The sequence below is a fragment of the Moschus berezovskii genome, chromosome 14 (assembly GCF_049115385.1).
Source record: "Moschus berezovskii isolate FMDL1 chromosome 14, NW_MosBer_1.0, whole genome shotgun sequence".
Lineage (NCBI taxonomy): Eukaryota > Metazoa > Chordata > Mammalia > Artiodactyla > Moschidae > Moschus > Moschus berezovskii.
In genome coordinates, this window is record NC_142473.1 from 43,040,184 (window position 1) to 43,058,474 (window position 18,291).

General features: G+C 38.0%; 1 protein-coding gene and 1 non-coding gene across 2 annotated transcripts in view; both read right to left on the reverse strand.

Moving 5' to 3' along the window:
- The window catches only part of SPON1 (spondin 1), a 349,778-nt gene that overhangs the window by 233,596 nt on the left and 97,891 nt on the right, over positions 1-18,291 (reverse strand). Inside the window, exon 3 of the mRNA XM_055423333.2 lies at positions 7,020-7,153. Coding sequence (XP_055279308.1) covers positions 7,020-7,153 — 134 coding nt within the window. The remainder of the gene's footprint in view (positions 1-7,019; positions 7,154-18,291) is intronic.
- On the reverse strand, positions 232-303 carry TRNAS-GGA (transfer RNA serine (anticodon GGA)). The gene has a single exon. It is a non-coding gene; the product is annotated as a tRNA-Ser (tRNA).

Consider the following 18,291-nt stretch of genomic DNA (forward strand, 5'->3'; position numbering starts at 1 on the left):
ATGCTCCCATTATTACATTCTTCATGTACCTACTTTCTGACTAACCATGTTTAATTTGTCCCCAGTTCATGTCTGTCTTAGATTCACTAACTTTTGCATCTATCGTGAAGTCGCTCAGTCGTGCCCGACTCTTTGCAACCCCATGGACTGTAGCCTACCAGGCTCCTCCCTCCATGGGATTCTCCAGGCAAGAGTACTGGAGTGGGTTGTCATTTCCTTCTCCAGAGGATCTTCCCAATCCAGGGATCGAACCTGGGTCTCCTGCATTCCAGGCAGACACTTTAACCTCTGAGCCACCAGGGATACCACAACTAGATTTCAGCAAAGTGTCTTGAAAGTCAGGAGCCTTGTTTATACTCTGAGACTTTCTCAGTACTGGTCAACTCGGGGTACATGGTATATGTACATTGGATACTGATTGGCTGACTGGTTTTCCCAACACCACTTTCCACATGAAAAAGAAGGAAACTTTCTCAGCTAGACAACTTGGGTGTTTCTCAACTTGAGTCAAGGCATCAGTTTGAAACCTGTACTTCTTATTATACTAAAAGGAAACTATAATAGTATTCCCATTAAAATCAGGAATAAGCATGAATGCCACTATTTAATATTGTACTAGAGATGACAGATAATAAACTAAAACATGAAAAAGGAACAAAGGTATATTTATTTCTCAAAAGAATGAAAAAAGAAGCCATTAGAACTATCAAGAGAGTTCAGCACTGCCTATACTCAGACTCAAGGTACAAGAATCAATAGCTTTCCTAAGCATAAGCAATCAATGATTAGAAAGTTTAATAGGAAAAAAGAGCCCATTCGCAAAAGCAATAAAACTATAAAATATCTATGCCTGGGGGAGGAAGCCTCATAAGAATGTGCAATCTAAATGAAGAAAAATTGCATTCCTTTCCTGAAGGACATAAAAGACGTGAATAGAAGATATTCCATATTTCTAACTGGGAAAACATTATAAGGATGCTATATATGGAAACATTTGTAGGGTTTGCAATACCATTCAAAATCCCAATATAAGTTTCTATTAAACACAATAAAATCATTCTACAATGTCTGGAATTATGAATCTGCTTGAATAGCCATGAACATTTTGAACCAGAAGATTAATGAGCAATGACTTGCTATCAAAATAGCAAATAAAATTGTGCTATGAAATGGTATGGGCTTTGTGCAGGAATAGATAAAAAGATCAACAGAACAGAACGGATCTGTATAAAAATTTCATATTTGTTAAAGTAGCACTTCAAACAGTTGAGGAAAGGGCAAACTATTTGACAAACAAATGTGCAACAATGACCAAGCCATTTTGAGAAAAATAAGCAGACTTTGATTTCTCATCTGTGCTGGACAGCTCTGGTCTGCCCCTCCAGCCACCTTCTGCATCCTTCCACACCCTGATCTTTGCTGGAGAGGAGAATCTGCGTGGACTCTAGCAATGGGCTCTTGTTGTCCTCATAGTTGAAGCCAAGGTCAAAAGGGAAAACTGATAGGGAATCAAGGTTGGGGTCCCTGTGGGGTCACCTCAGGCTAGTAGCTTCCCTTATTCAAAGGTTTCAGCTCCTGGGAAGTGGTGGACTTTTCTGTTTATCCTCTGTGCCCTTCCCTTATCCCTTTAGGCCTGGGTGCTAAAGGCTCCTCCCACTTCTTTTTGGCCACACCATTGGCTTCCCAGGTGGCTCAGATGGTAAAGAATCTGCCTGCAATGCAGGAAACCCGGGTTTGATCCCTGGGTCAGGAGATCCCCTGGAGAAGGTAATGGCAACCCACTCCAGTATTCCTACCTGGAGAATTCCATGGACAGAGGAGCTTGGCAGGCTACAGTCCATGGGGTCAGAAAGATTCGGACATGACTGAGCAACTAACACTTTCATCATAAATGGACCCCTGATTCAACTGACCTTTTGGCACTTCTGCTGAGTGTGCCATTTATCTTCTGTTGAGGCCTGCTGATACCATATTATTCACAAAAGTAAATTTCAAGAAGATTAAAAACCTAAATTTATTTTTAAACCTATAAAAATATTAATAATATGGGAATATATTTATAACCTTGGCTGTGTAGGAAGATTATTTCTAGACAGAATACAAATCAAAATTCATAAGAGAAAGAATAGATATATTTGATTAAAATCAAAATTTCAAATTTCTGGATGATGAAAGCAAAGTTAATTATGATGATGAAAGCAAAGAAAGGTAGAGAGAAATATCTGAAGTTTATAACAAATTGTTATTATCTGTACTGTATAGGGATCAATTTTAAACAAATGCATAAAATTATATATTTATAGACATTTATATATAACATTTATATACATTTATATAAAATATGTAATATAAACTATATTTTATACATAATATACAAATATATTATATATATAAATATACAGAAATATATGTGCTGTGTGCTTAGTTGCTCAGTCATGTCTGACTCTTTGCAAATCCATGTACTGCAGCCTGCCAGGCTCCTCTGTTCTTGGGGATTCTCCAGGCAAGAATACTGGAGTCAGTTGGCATGCCCTCCTCCAGGGTATCCTCCCAACCCAGGGATCAAACCCAGGTCTCCCACATTGCAGGTGATTCTTTGCTGACTGAGCCACCAGATATATATCTATATAAAAACATCAATTTTAAAAAGAAACTATCAGAAAAGTGGACAAGGATGTGAATGGCCATTTGCAGAAAAGAGAAATGGAATAAATATTTGAAAAGATTCTAATATTAATAGTAATTGGGAAAATAAAAATTACCACAAAAGGTCACTTTTAACTATCAGATTGGCAGAACTTTAAAGAATGATAAACATTAAGAGTTGTTAAGCAAGTAAGGAAACAAGTTCTCTTGTTCACAGTCAGGGAGCGTGTTTAAGTTGGCAAGCTTTTTAGAAGAAAATCTGGCAGTGTCTATTAAAATTATAAATGTGTATCCCTTATGATCCTACTTCTTGGCAGCTACCATGGACAAAAACTTGCATTTTTGCTCAAGCAGGCATATATAAGGATATTTATTATAGCATTATTTGTAATTGTAAAAAACTGGAAACAATCTAAATGTCCATCAACTATGGAATAATTAACACATTTTCACAGTAGATTATATGCAACAGTTTAAAAAGAGAGATAAACCCATATGTTCTTACCTGGAAATATCTCTAATACATTTTATTTAGTTAAAATCCAAAGTTCAGGACATCATGCAGACCATGATACCATTTATATAAAGGGTACTTATATGTTTATTTATATATTAATACATATAAATGCACACATTAAAGTCTAATAAATACATACCAAATTGATATCTATTGTTACTTTTGGGTAGAAGACTGTGGGATTTATCGGGAGAAATGTCAGGGATTTTTCACTTTTTCTGTATTTTTTATTTTTCTGTATTTCACTATTTTCTATACCATGTGACATTTTTCAATGTGAATGTATTTACATCTCACCTATAAAATCATTATTTCTTTAGTGAGTAGTTGTAGGTTATATTTAATTCCTTCAGAAAAAGATGAGACGAGATCGGGCGCGTTCAGGGTGGTATGGCCGCAGACATAAATGGCATTATTTTGAGAGAGGAATAATTTAGGTATGGCATTGTGGTTTTTTTTTCTTTGTGCAGCCTGAGGCAGTTGTAAAATAACTTAATGTAGCTTTTTACAACTGTGTATTCTATAGTATTTTTTCATTTGGTGAAATTTTAACTGTTAATGTTTTTGGCGTTGTGCTTTTTACCATTTATTAAATAAAAATTTTAGAAAAAAAAGAAAAAGATGAAAGGAAGAACATGGGGCTTTAACATTAAATGGACATGCACCTTCAAGAAACTGCCTAACTCACTGGGATTTGTGACCTCCTGCATGAAAAGGGGAAGTCTGTTGTGAAGATTAAGTTAGACAAAAACTGCTAGATGTGTAGCTGAGTTCACAGTAAACAGAAAGTATTGGTTGCCCCTTTCTCTCTCCTCCATTGGCCTCTGAGAACCTTGAGCGCCAAGATCTTAATCTCAGTTGCCTGTATAATATTGACACCTGTGCAAACAGAAGGTCAGTTACATTTACTGAAAGAAAGAGTGACTGAACAAGGCACATTTGTTCAATGTTAATTTATAGACATTTGTTCACACATGTTCATATTTAATGTAAACAAGGAGATGCCTTTCTGGCTTCCAACAGGAAGATCAAATACTTCTGGTTTGTGAGAACAATAAATAAAAGAAAACCAGACATCTATGCCAAAGGGATAGAGTTTTAGAGAAAGTGAAAGTGAAAGTCGCTCAGTCATGTCTGACTCTTTACAATTCCATGGACTCTACAGTCCATGCATGCAATTCTCCAGACAGTAATTCTGGAATGGGTAGCCTTTCCATTCTCCAGGGGATCTTCCCAACCCAGGGATCGAACCCAGGTCTCCCACATTGCAGGCAGATTCTTTACCAGCTGAGCCATCAGGGAAGCCCAAGAATACTGGAGTGGGTAGCCTATTCCTTTTCCAATGGATCTTCCCAACTCAGAAATTGGACCGGGGTCTCCCACATTGCAGGCAGATTCTTTACCAGCAAAGCTACCAGGGAAGCCCTTTGAGCAAGAAGACTCATCAGATAGATCTAATGTCAGAGAGCTCGAGTCTCTGTGGAGTCATAGGGCTGCCATGGACAGGGGTATGGGTACAGGAAAGCTAGGTTGAGAACCTGGTCTCCAGCCTAAGAGGCTGAATGAAGACACTAATGGACAAAGGCCAGGCTGTATATAACAACGACAAAAGAACTCATCCCCAGCCTCTGCAGCAAATGGTCTTGGAAGCCAAACCACAACCTCTGCAGCCATTAGTCCAACATGGTTAGGAGTTGGTCAATGATGCCAACTCTCGAATTCTTGACCCCACTGCCTCCTCTATTCCCAGCTCAGGACCAGTCAGAGAAAGCGAAATATGTTCTCCAAACCAATATCTCCAGTCAGAAAGTACCTAAATCTTTTCTGTTTTTCTTTTTTTTTACTATAAAGCTTTCCCACTCCTCACTTGTCTTTGAGTCTCTGCCAAATTCTAGTGATGGCAGCTGACTTCCCTTGCTATAGAGCAACCTCTGAATAAATAGCTTCTGTTCTCATTTCAGTGGTCTTCATTTATTTCTACAAGGCCTTCTCCCACATTGCAGCTAGATACTAGATACATGTTATATATGGAGTTTATACTTATATATAAATTCTACTGCTAAATTAAAAAAAACTGCCAATGTAGATTAATACCAAGAGTCGAATTTCTCAAGGAATGTGAGAAAAGATGCTCAGCTTGTATTAAGGTAAAGAAAACAATGATATCCATACAGATGGTAGCAAAGCCAGGCCAAATCCAGGGCTGAGTCTGGACAATGGACATAGGCTTTAGATATTTCTGTGGGTTTTTTTTTTTTTCCCCTCCATAATCGAGGTACAGTTGGATCAAGAAACTTCAATGACTAGAGAGCCTAGGTGAAATGCCTCCTATCAGTCTCTTCTCAGAACCAGGCTGGACTTGTAAGTCTTCAGAAATGTTCTCCTGCCAGAGGTTCAAACAAGTGAACCAAATACATACATATGCCTTGGGGGATCTAAAGAAGTGGAAGATGTTTGGAAAGTTCTTAACTCCTAACTCCAGGAAAAAGTGTTTCTTAGATGCTGGCATTGGAGCCTTGCCCATCGACCCGTGACTATTGGCCTTCTGAAATCCTAAACTCCCCAGCATCACTCTATATAGCCTTTAAATGTATTTAAAATATGGTATTTAAAATAGGTGATAACTGTATTTATCAAACTGCTGAATGTTAATAGATGTTTCAGCACAAAAGGAACTTTGCCGTCAAGTTTGGGAAATGTTGGGTGAAACCAAGTTAAACAGATTTCTTTTTGGCAGGACTTTGCAAAACCTTCAATATGTTAATATATGTTGTGAATCAGCAAGAAGGGCATAGATAGCATACAGAATTCTCCAAATTTATTTAACCATAGAAATTGATTTCCCTGAATATCATTCTATGATATACAATTTTGGAAACACAGGTTTGAGATAATGCTGCCTTTCAGAGGAAAACCATTGACTGGCTAATACTTCTCATCACCTATTGTGACTCACCTAAAGGAGGATCAAGAGGCCCCAAAGAAGTGGTACAAAAGGGTATTTTTGATGGGAGAAGGACGAAGAGAGGATTATGAAGTTGAGCCTGGGGCTAATAGAGGTTATATTCGGGTCTCAGTCAGTTTAGCACAGTTAAAGGATACAGAGCATTGAATTCAAGATGGACAAAGCCAAATTTTTAATTTTAATTTTTCTTAACCAGCCGTAGGATCGTTATCTCCAGGAAGATAGTGATCAGAAGATCACTGTATGAGAGGAGCATGGAGATTCAGGTAATTGATACTTTTCAGTGGTCATGTATGGATGTGAGAGTTGGACTGTGAAGAAAGCTGATCGCCGAAGAATTGATGCTTTTGAACTGTGGTGTTGGAGAAGACTCTTGAGAGTCCCTTGGATTTCAAGGAGGTCCAACCAGTTCATTCTAAAGGAGATCAATCCTGGGTGTTCATTGGAAGGACTGATACTAAAGCTGAAACTGCAATACTTTGGCCACCTCATGCGATGAGTTGACTCACTGGAAAAGACGCTGATGCTGGGAGGGATGGGAGCAGGAGGAGACGGGGACGACAAAGAATGAGATGGCTGGATGGTATCACTGACTCGATGGACATGAGTTTGAGTGAACTGTGGGAGTTGGTGATGGACAGGGAGGCCTGGTGTGCTGTGGTTCATGGGGTCGCAAAGAGTTGGACACGACCAAGTGACTGAACTGAACTGAACTGATAGCACTTTAGGAGAGATCGCCCATAGTCCCGTTTTAGAGTCAAGATAATGGAGGGCAGAGAGATGATACAACTTGTCTGAGGCCCCAGGAAAGCCACTTTTCCTTCTGCAACCACACTATGAGCCACAAAGGGAAGGGGAATGAAGAGTTCTGAGGATTCCATGTTCACTTACTTTAGAATTACACAGCCAGTTCCTGCAGGTGGCGCTATCCAGAACACCTGGATCCGCGTCCGCCTCCGTGGGGTGCTTTCTGTGACCGCAACGGGGCAATTACTCATAAACTGTGTTTCTTCTTCATCTATGATCTGTGGAGAACCGGTGGAAAATAAACACGTTAAAAGGCAATGTCACTTTGGGAAGTTGTCGTGTTGACAATTCCTTAATTTTAGCTTTAAATCTGTCATTTTCTGTTAGCAGTTCTATATCCCCAGGACACCAGAATACTGCCCGGCACAGAGTCCCACTCAATGTTTGTTCACTTAACATAAAGACAAGAATATAGCTCAGGTTCTCGTCTCTCTGGGACCAGGATCTTATGTCAGCACTTTGAGGGACAGGCCACTAGGTGATGATCTTGCTCATTGATTACAATAACCTGGGTCCCTGTTCAGGAAAGGTGGAGGATGGGGAAGAGAGAATTCAAAGCGAACATTATATACCTAGACTTCACGATTCAATCTTATAACTTGAAACTAAAATGTTAAAATAAACTCCCCCATTTTGGAGGAAGTATCCCAAAGTACATAAAGTCACCCAGTTTTACGCACTTCTGCAGCATTTCCTTTATTTGGGCCTTTTATTGGTGTTCTCTCAAGTTAGCCATCAAGGTTTTCCACGACATTGCAGAAAAGCTGGTAGTCATCCTCACCCATCAAAGCTGTTTTCACCATTTCTCCTGTTGCTTCTGGGTCTGCTACCAGGGCTTGCCTATCCTTCTCATAAAACCACAGACTCCTGGAAGGGTCTTTTGGGGGAAATTATCTAAGTCCAATGGGTCTTAAGTGCCAATCCCAATTGATTGGTAGTAGGCTGTACCATTAGTGTTAATATTAAGAGATAACATTTACTGAGTGTTTAGTATAGGCTAGGCACTAAGCTGAGTGCTTTATATGAATTATTCATTAAATTTTCAAATACAATTTAGTGAGATTATATCCATATTGTATTTATACTTAAAAACATTAAAAAAATTTCATCTTCTTTAGGAAAGCCGTTAAAAAATGGTCACATTATATATTTTCATCACTGTTATCCCGTGATGAAAAAGACATTTACCTCAATATTCTTTATTCTTCTCTCATTTCTCTTCCTTATTACTCACTCATAAGTATTTAATATATGTTCTTTTGAATATATATATACATATATGTATATATATAATTTAATTGAAATTATATAGAGTTGTTTTATATTTTAATATTTCTGTCTCATAATCTCTTTTCCCCAAAACTTTTTATTTTGTATTGTGTTATAGCAAATTAACAAGCAATGTTGTGATAGTTTCAGGCGAACAGCGAAGGGAAGAAGGGACTCAACTACATATAAACAGATATCCATTTTCCCCCAAACTCCCCTCCCATCCAGGCTGCCAAATAACATTGAGCAGAGTTCCACGTGCCATACAGTTCACTTAATCTTCTTATGTCAGTTTTACTACATGTGATTGTAACACTTGATACTGCCTGCTGCCTAGTACTCCACTGAAAGCATAGACCACATTTTACTTATTACCATTACCCCAGTGAGGGGCACTGAGCTGACTTCCAGTTCTTTTCCTCCACAAACATTTAGTTCAGTTCAGTCGCTCAGTCATGTCCGACTCTTTGCGACCCCATGAATCACAGCCCGCCAGGCCTCCCTGTCCATCACCAACTCCTGGAGTTCACTCAAACTCATGTCCATTGAGTCAGTGATGCCCACAAACATTACTGTAATGAAAATCTTCAAGTTGCTCTGCTTTTGAACCTGCATGAGAGTTTCTCAGTAATATAAACCATGTAGTGGAACTGTTGGTTGTGAGGGTGTGGGTCTAGTCATATTAATTTTACAAGTGGTACCAGATTGCTCTGCAAAATGGGTATACCTATTTTTATTCTACAAGCTATGCACACCTGTTCCCATTTCCCCCTATCCTCACTAGTACGTGTGATTACTGGACTTTCTAATTGTTTCCAACCTGATATAAAATAGTAGCATGTTTTCATTTAATACCAGCCAGTTTGAGCATTGTTTTATAAATTTATCAGGGTTCTTCTGTGACTTGCCAGCTCAGAATCTTTACCAACGGATTTTTCTCTTTTTGTCAGTTTGTAGGACTTTCTCAATATGAATTGCTCATTGTTGACAAACATCTTTGTGTCACCCAGATGTTTATCTTATATTTGGAATTCTTTAATAACTTTTATCTAGTCAAATTTATCAATTCTTTTCCTATGGCTTGCACTTTTTTGGTCTTGCCAAAAAACTGAGATCAGAAAGACATTCTCTAGTATTTTCTTTCATAAGCTTCATAACTTCATTTCACACAGGTCTTCAATCCATTTAGAATTTGCTTTTTAATATCATGGTGTAGAGATCCAAATCTATTTTCTCCATACTGTGAGCTGCTTTTAAAAAAGCTAATTAATTTTTTAGAGCAGTTTTAAGTTCACAGCAAAAGTACAGGGAATTCCCATATACCCTGTTCCCACACATGCCTAACTTTCCCCATTATCAACATCAGGCACCAGAGTGGCACATTTGTTACAACTGATAAACCTACATAAACCTACACTGACACATCATCACTCAAAGTCCATAGTTTACATTAGTGTTCACTCTTGGTTTTGTATATTCTATGGGTTTTGAAAAATGTATAATAATATATATCCCCCATTGTAGTATTGTATTGACTAATTTCACTCCCTTAAAAGTCCTCTGTGCTCTGCCTGTTCATCCCTTCCTTTCCCCAATCCCTGGCAATTATTAAACTTTTGTTGTAATTTTTATTAGTTTCAGGAGGTTTTTTGTTGATCTTTCAGATTTTCTTTGTAGACAATCATGTTATCTGCAAACAAAGACAGTTTTATTTCTTCCTTTCAAATTTGCATCTTTCATTTCCTTATTTGTTACATTAGTTAGGATATCCAGTATGATGTTGAAAAGTAAGGGTGAGGGGAGACATCCTTGCCTTGTTCTTGACCTTTGCAGCAAAGTCTCAAGTTTCTTAGCAATAAGTATGATATTCACTTCAGTTCAGTTCAGTCGCTCAGTCATGTCCGACTCTTTGCGACCCCATGAATCACAGCACGCCAGGCCTCCCTGTCCATCTGTATGTTATTTGTATGCTATTTATCACATTCAGGACCTTTATCTCTATTCACAGTTTGCTGAGAGTTTTTATCATGAATGGGTGTTAGATTTGGTTCAATGTTTTTCGTGCGTCTACTGATGTGATCATGTGATTTTTTTTCTTTTGCCTGTTGATGCGATAAATTATATTACTTCATTTTTCAAGTGTTGAACCAGCCTTGTATGACTGGGATAAATCCCACCTGGTTATGTGTCTATTCTTTCCACATACTGTTGCATTTGATTTCCTAATATTTTATTGAGGAATTTTGCATCTTTGTCCATGAGAGATATAGGTTTGCAGTTTTCCTTTTTCTGCAATGTCTTTGTCTACTTTTGGTATTAGGGTGGCGCTGGTCTCAGAGAATGAGTTAGGAAGTAGAAAATTGGTATAATTTCTTCCTTAAATGTTTGGTGGAATTCATCAGTGAACCTGTCTCAGTCTAATGCTTTCTGTTTTGGAAGGATTTTATTATTGATTCAAATTCTTTAAAAATTTTTTTCTGTTTTCTGTATTTTTCTATCTCTTGTGAGTTTTGGCAAATTGTGTCTTTCAAGGAATTTGTCCATTTCATCTAGGTCATCAAAATTGTGAACATTCATAAAATACCTTTATTATTCTTTTAGTGGCCATGGGATCTGTAGTGATGTCCCTTCTTTCATTTCTAATATTAGTAATTTGTGTCTTCTCTGGTTTTGTTCAGTTAGCCTGTCTAAGGGCTTATCAATCTAACTGATCTTTTCAAGAGCCAGTTTTTTGGTTTTGTTGGTTTTCTCTGATATTTTTTCAATTTCATTGATTTCTGCTTTAATTTTTTTATTATTCTTTCCTCCTTATTTTATATATTTTTCTTTTCTTTATTTAGTTTCCTAAAGTGGAAGCTTTGCTTTTCTACGGAGAAGGCAATGGCACCCCACTCCAGTACTCTTGCCTGGAAAATCCCATGGACGGAGGAGCCTGGTAGGCTGCGGTCCGTGGAGTCGCAGAGTCAGACACGACTGAGAGACTTCACTTTCACTTTTCACTTTCATGCATTGGAGAAGGCAATGGCAACCCACTCCAGTGTTCTTGCCTGGAGAATCCCAGGGACGGGGGAGCCTGGTGGGCTGCCATCTATGGGGTCACACAGAGTCAAACACAACTGAAGCGATTTAGCAGCAGCAGCTGCTTTTCTAATATGTACATTCAATGATACAAATTTCTCTTAAGTGCTGCTTTCATTGCATTGTACAGATTTTAAATTGTATTTTCATTTTCGTTTAGTTCACGATATTTTAAAATTTCTTCTGAAATTTCTTCTTTGACCCATGTGTTGGTTAAAAATGTGTGGTTTAATCTCCAAGTATTTGTGGATTTTACAGTTATCTTTCTGTTATTGATTTCTAGTTAATTCTACTGTGGTTTGAGAGCAGATATTGTATGATTTCTATCCTTTTTAAATTTGCTAATGTGTGTCTTATGCCCCAAATGTGATCTATCTCGTTGAATGTTCCCTGAGCTTGAGAACAATATGTAATCTGCTGTTGTTGAATAAAGTAGTCTATAGATGTCAATTAGATCCAGTTGATTGATGGCACTGTTTAGCTGAACTATGTCCTTACTGATTTTCTGCCTGCTACATCTGTCCATTTCTGATAGAGGGGGATCAACATCTACAACTGTGACAGTGAATTTATCTATTTCTATAATATTTGCAGTTCTATCAGTTTTTAGCTCATATATTTTGACACACTGTCATTAGGTGCAAACATATTAAGAATTATTACATCTTCTTGGAGTCCTGACCCCTTTACCATTATGTAATGCCCTTCTTTATTCCTGATAACTTTCCTTGCTATGAAGTCCACTCCACTTGAAGTTAATATAGCTATTCCTGCTTTCTTTTGATTAGTGTTAGCACTGTGTATCTGTCTTATCATTCTGCTTTATAAGTCTTATAAGTCTTTAAGATATAAGTGAGTTTCTTATATACAATGTACAATGGTCTCGGTTTTTTTAATATGTTTTAATTTTATTTTTTAATTGAAATACAACTGACATATTAGTTTCAGATGTACAAAGTAATGATTTGACATTGGTATATATGGCAAAAAAATCACCGCATGAGTCTAGTTAACATCAGTCACCATCCACAGTAATAAAATTTTTTCTTGTGATAAGAAATTTTAAGATTTACTCTCTTAACAACTTTTGAATATGCAACATAGTACTATTAACTGGAGACATAAGGGTCTTGATTTTGATCCACTGACAATCTTTTAATTTGTATGTTCAGACCACTAATGATTCAGGTGACTATTGATATAGGCAGATTAATATTTACCGTGTTTGTTGCTTTGTTCTTTGTTCCTGTTTGTCTTCCACACTTTTTCTATACTTCTGGTTTTAACTGAGAATTTTATATAATTCTACCTTAGCTTTCTTAGCATATCAATTATACTTCTTTTTTTTTTTCCTTTTAAAAATGGTTCTGGAGTTTTCAGTAGACGTTTACAACTAATCCAAGTTTACTTTCAAATATCACTATACTGCTTCAAAGGTATTACAAGTACCTTGTAATAACAAATACTCCTAATTCCTTCCTTCTTTCCTTTATATCATTGCTGCCAATCATTTCACTTACACAAAAACATATATAAGCACATATAGACATAAACATATATGATTAAATACATCATTGCTATTATTTTGAATAAATTATTATCTGTTAGGTCAATTAAGAAAAATAAAAAATTTTATTTTACTTTCATTTATTCCTTCTTTTATTTAACTTATATGCAGAGTACATCATGAGGAACGCTGGGCTGGAAGAAGCACAAGCTGGAATCAAGATTGCTGGGAGAAATATCAATAACCTCAGATATGCAGATGACACTACCCTTATGGCAGAAAGTGAAGAGGAACTCAAAAGCCTCTTGATGAAAGTGAAAGAGGAGAGTGAAAAGGTTGGCTTGAAGCTCAACATTCAGAAAACAAAGATCATGGCATCTGGTCCCATCACTTCATGGGAAATAGATGGAAAAACAGTGGAAACAGTGTCAGACTTTGTTTTTTTGGGCTCCAAAATCACTGCAGATGCTGATTGCAGCCATGAAATTAAAAGACGCTTGCTCCTTGGAAGGAAAGTTATGACCAACCTTGATAGTATATTAAAAAGCAGAGACATTACTTTGCCGACCAAGGTCCGTCTAGTCAAGGCAATGGTTTTTCCCGTGGTCATGTATGGATGTGAGAGTTGGACTGTGAAGAAAGCTGATCGCCGAAGAATCGATGCTTTTGAACTGTGGTGTTGGAGAAGACTCTTGAGAGTCCCTTATACTGCAAGGAGATCCAACCAGTCCATTCTAAAGGAGATCAATCCTGGATGTTCATTGGAGGGACTGATGCTAAAGCTGAAACTCCAATACTTTGGCCACCTCATGAGACGAGTTGACTCACTGGAAAAGACTCTGATGATGGGAAAGGTTGGGGGCGGGAGGAGAAGGGGACGACGGAGAATGAGATGGCTGGATGGCATCACCGACTCTGTGGACATGAGTTTGAGTGTACTCCGGGAGTTGGTGATGGACAGGGAGGCCTGGCGTGCTGTGATTCATGGGGTCGCGGAGAGTCGGACACGACTGAGCGACTGAACTGAACTGAACTGAACTGAATGCTCTCCCTTTCTTTATAAAGATCTGAGTTCCTGACCTATGTTATTTTTCTTCTCTTTAAAGAATTTTAAACCTTCTTGCAAGATGGGACTGCTGGTGACAAATTCCCCTGTTTTTTTTTGTCTGAAGAAGAATCTTTATCTTTTTCACTTTTGAAGAATAATTTCACAGGGTATTGAGTTCTGAATTGGTGGCTTTTTTCTCAACACATTAAATATTTCACCTCACTCTTTTCTTACTTGCATGGTTTCTGAAAACTGGGACATAATTGTTATCTCTTTTCCTCTGTAGGTAAGGTGTTTTTTCCTTCTGGTTTCTTTCAATACTTTTTATCTTTAATTTTCTATAGTTTGAAAATGATATGCTTGGATATAGGATTTTTTTTGGCATTTATCGTTCTTAGTATTCTCTGAGCTTCCTAGATCTCTGGTTTTGTGCCTGATACTAATTTGAGGAAATTCTCAGTCATTGTTGTCTCAAATATTTCTTCTGTCCTTTCTTCTCCTGGTATTCCTATTATGCATATGTTATGCCTTTTGTAGTTTTCTCATAGTATTTGTATTGGGTTGGCCAGAAAGTTTGTTTGCCATTTTCCAGCTCACCTTACAGAAAAGGCTGAGTTAACTTTTTGGCCAGCCTAATATATTCTGTTCTGTTTTTTTCAGTCTTTGCTTTTTTTTTCAATTTTAGTACTTTTTGCTGCTATATCCTCAAGCTCACAGATTCTTCTGTGTCAGTCTACTAGTAAGTCCATCAAAGGCATTTTTTCATTTCTGTTACAAAATTTTTGATGTCTAGCATTTCTTTTTGGTTTTTCCTTAGGATTTCCATCTCTGCTTACATTACCTGTCTGTTTCTGCATGCTGTCCACTTTATCCGTTAGAGCCCTTAGCACATTAATCATTGTTGTTTCAAATTCCCAGTCTGATAAGTCCAACACCCCTGCTGTGTCCATTTCTGATGCATTCTCTATCTCTTCAAAAGTTTTTTTTTTTTTTGCCTTTTGGTTTGCCTTTTAATATTTTATTGCAAGGTGCTCATGATGTGCTGAGTAAAAGGACTGAAGTGAGTAGGCTTTTAGCAACACATAGACACACCTTGCGTTTTTTAAAAATTGGAGGATAATTGCTTTACAATATTGTGGTAGACTCTGCTATAGATCAATGTAAATCAGTCATAATTATATATATATATATCCCTTCCCTCTTGGACCTCCTCTCATCATAAGATAAACCTTGCTTTATTGTGGCTCTACTTTATTGTATTCCCCAGATCCTGCATTTTGTACAAGTTGAGGGTTTGTGGCAACACTGCATTGTCAGCTGATGGTTATCATTTTTTAGAAGTACTTTTAAATTAAAGGCAAGTCTTTTTTAGACATAATGCTATTGCACACTTAATAGACTATAGTATAATGTAAACATAAATTTTATATGCCCTGAGACACCAAAAATTTCATGTGATTAGATTTAGTAGAGATTGCAGTCTCTGTACTCTACTGCAGTGGTCTGGAACTGAACCAAAAATATCTTTGAAGGACGCTTATATTAAGGTGTCAGGGAGAGGAACTGTTCTATGGTCTCATGATTAGGTCTCACTCTTTTGGTGACTTGTACCCTTGCACTGTGAATTTCACATGTGCTTCTCAGCTTCCTCCCACTGCTTAGGTGGGACTGGATGGCTGGAGGGGGCTGGAGTTGTATATTTCCCTTCTCCCAGATAGGCTTTGGTAACATACCTTCTCCTGAGAGCAAGGACTTGTTAAGAAGAACAGAATGCTCTGGTGTATTTAAAAATAGTTCCTTTTCTCCTTCCCTTGCCCCAGAAGCATGAAGAGATTGTTCTCTGATATTCACTTTAAGGACTTACTAGAGCTCCTGTAGGTGAAACCCATAAAAGTCATTCCCCCTCCCCACCAATGACGAGGTATCTCTGGAGTTTCTAACTCCCAGACTTGTCTGTATTGAGCCTCAAGCAACTCATCAATTATAGTTCAGGCTTTCCTACTTTGACAGGTGCAGGTTTCTACTCTGGGAGGTTGATTCTCCACATCCTCCGTCTACCTGTCCAGGTCGAGGGCAGCAGTTTTCCCTGTGACCCCACTTCTCTCATGGATCTATAAAGAATTCTTGATTTTTTTCTTTAATCAGCATTTTATTTGTTAGGATGGAGCAGTGACTTCTAAACTCCTTACATGTGGGCCTAGAAGCTGAAAGTCCATAGTGTAAGCTACTTTGAACACCACTTATCCATCTTTCCTTCACTTTGTGATGCCACGTTTGTCATATAAAGAGGGACCATGAAATTTATTGTCCAAACAAGGATGAAAAAGTTTGTTATTGGTGATTATGCTGTGACAACTGCCAAAACTGGAACTTTCCCAGGCAAATGGAGCATATGTTCAACTTAATAACATACCATGTTCCCAAATACTGACATTATTATTGAGCAGTCTACTCTGGTTCCTCTTCCCCAAAGCATTGTAATATATTTTAATATCCTCATTCCTTGTTCTCCATTCCTCATTGCTTGTTTTTCATTATCAACACTGTGTAATCTCTTTGTGCATCTTTATTTCTTCATAAATGGCATAAATACACTAAAAACGCCTTTGCTTCTCTGTCATTTTATCTTCCTGATGTGATAAAACCCCAGCCACTCATGCCTGTACAGTTCAGTGCTCCTGGACAAAGTCATGTAATGACGCCAATTGTCTCCTATATTAATCTGACTGCTAGCCTCAGGTCTGCCCTGCTAAACCATTACCTTTCCACTGTCAACAACAATGATTTCAAATCTCCACTCTCTCCAAATCTCTTCTTTCACTCTTATTGTGTTACCTTGCCTCTTACTTGATAGAAAAACGGAAGTCATCAGATTTAAAGGCCTTCACTTTCCTTTCTGTATCCACCCTGTCCTTCTTCATTCTTGTTGTAGCAGAGGAACCTTACTTCTCTTTCATCTCAGATCTCATCCATCTTCCTAACTCTAACAATTACCCCATTTCTCTCCTCCAGAGTCAACTTTCACCCCAGCCGAATCATTCCCATTAATTTTGTAAGCATATTTGAGTCTTTCCTGTTGAAAAATCAAGACACCTTCACTTAACTCTTCCTCTGCCTCCAGATATGGTATTTTCTCTTCTTTCCACCACAATCAAGTGAACTGAATGCATTGGCTATACCTCCAGTCTTCACCTCCTATTCATTCTCATCCTAGTCTGGGGTGTTTGGGGGTACCTCATATTACTAACACAGCTCCAGCTAAGGTCATCAGTGGTTTCTGCAATGCTTCACCAACTAGATCTACATAGATCTTCTTGACTCTCCTCCCATGGTTTCTCTGTCAGCTCCCCCCGGCCCTCTCCCCACCTCCACTTTCCTATTCACTGTCTCTACTTTCTTTGGCTGCTGATCCTCCTCTACTGACCTTTAAACTTGAAATTACTCAAAGCTCAGTCCTAAGCCCTCTCCTATTCCGACTTTAGCCCTTCTCTGTAGGTGACCTCATTCAACTCATAGCATTGCTACCTAAGTGAGGGTGATTCACATGTTTACATTTCCAGTCTTAGCCACTTCTCTGAGCTCAAGTATGTATCTCCAAACTTCTATCTGCTACTTGTACTACCTTGGTTAAAACATACCTCAAATCCACCTTGGCAACAACTAATTTATCTTCCCTCTAACCTGGTTCTGCTCCAAGTGTGCAAGTCAGAAACGCAGGGTGTCACCCTTTGCTCTTCCCTCTGTCTCACCCTTCATATCCAAATGCTGTCCATGTTACCTTCCAAATGTCTCTTGAACTCCTATTACCATTCCCATTACTACCATAGACTACTATCCTTACTACTTCAGACTAAGCTACATCATTTTTAACCTGAACAAATAGAAAATTATCCTAACTGGTCTCCATACATCTTCTCTTGCCTTTCTTCAATTTGTTCCCTGTACTATAAGCCAGAGTGTTCTTTTAAAAGCACAAATATATTATCTTCCTCCTTAGAACAATTCAACAGCTTTTCATTGTTTGCAGAATCAAGGCTGAAATCCTTAAGAATCAAGTTCCTGCCTTCCCACCTCTCCAGCTTCATGCTGTGCCATCTCCCTGCTCACCTTCTGCACTTGGCTAGTCTCATCTTGTGATTTCTCTTGCAAAAGTCTGGTCAATTACTTTTCCCTTCTTTCCTTTCTTCCTCCTTCCCTTCCTCCATTTCCTTCATCCCTTTATCTCAGCCCACTCATTCATCTCAATGAAAAATCTTCCCTGTCCTCTTTCACTGTGGCAATTTCTCCTCTTATGTGTTCTCATATGTCATCCCTCTCCTTTCAGACACTTCAGCACTTCTAATTTTGATAGCATTTGTTTGAATTCTTAACTAACATCTACTTCTCTAATAATTTGTAAGCTACATGAGGGAAGGCATTATATCTCTTGCTTTTTATTTTTGTCTGTTTCCTCA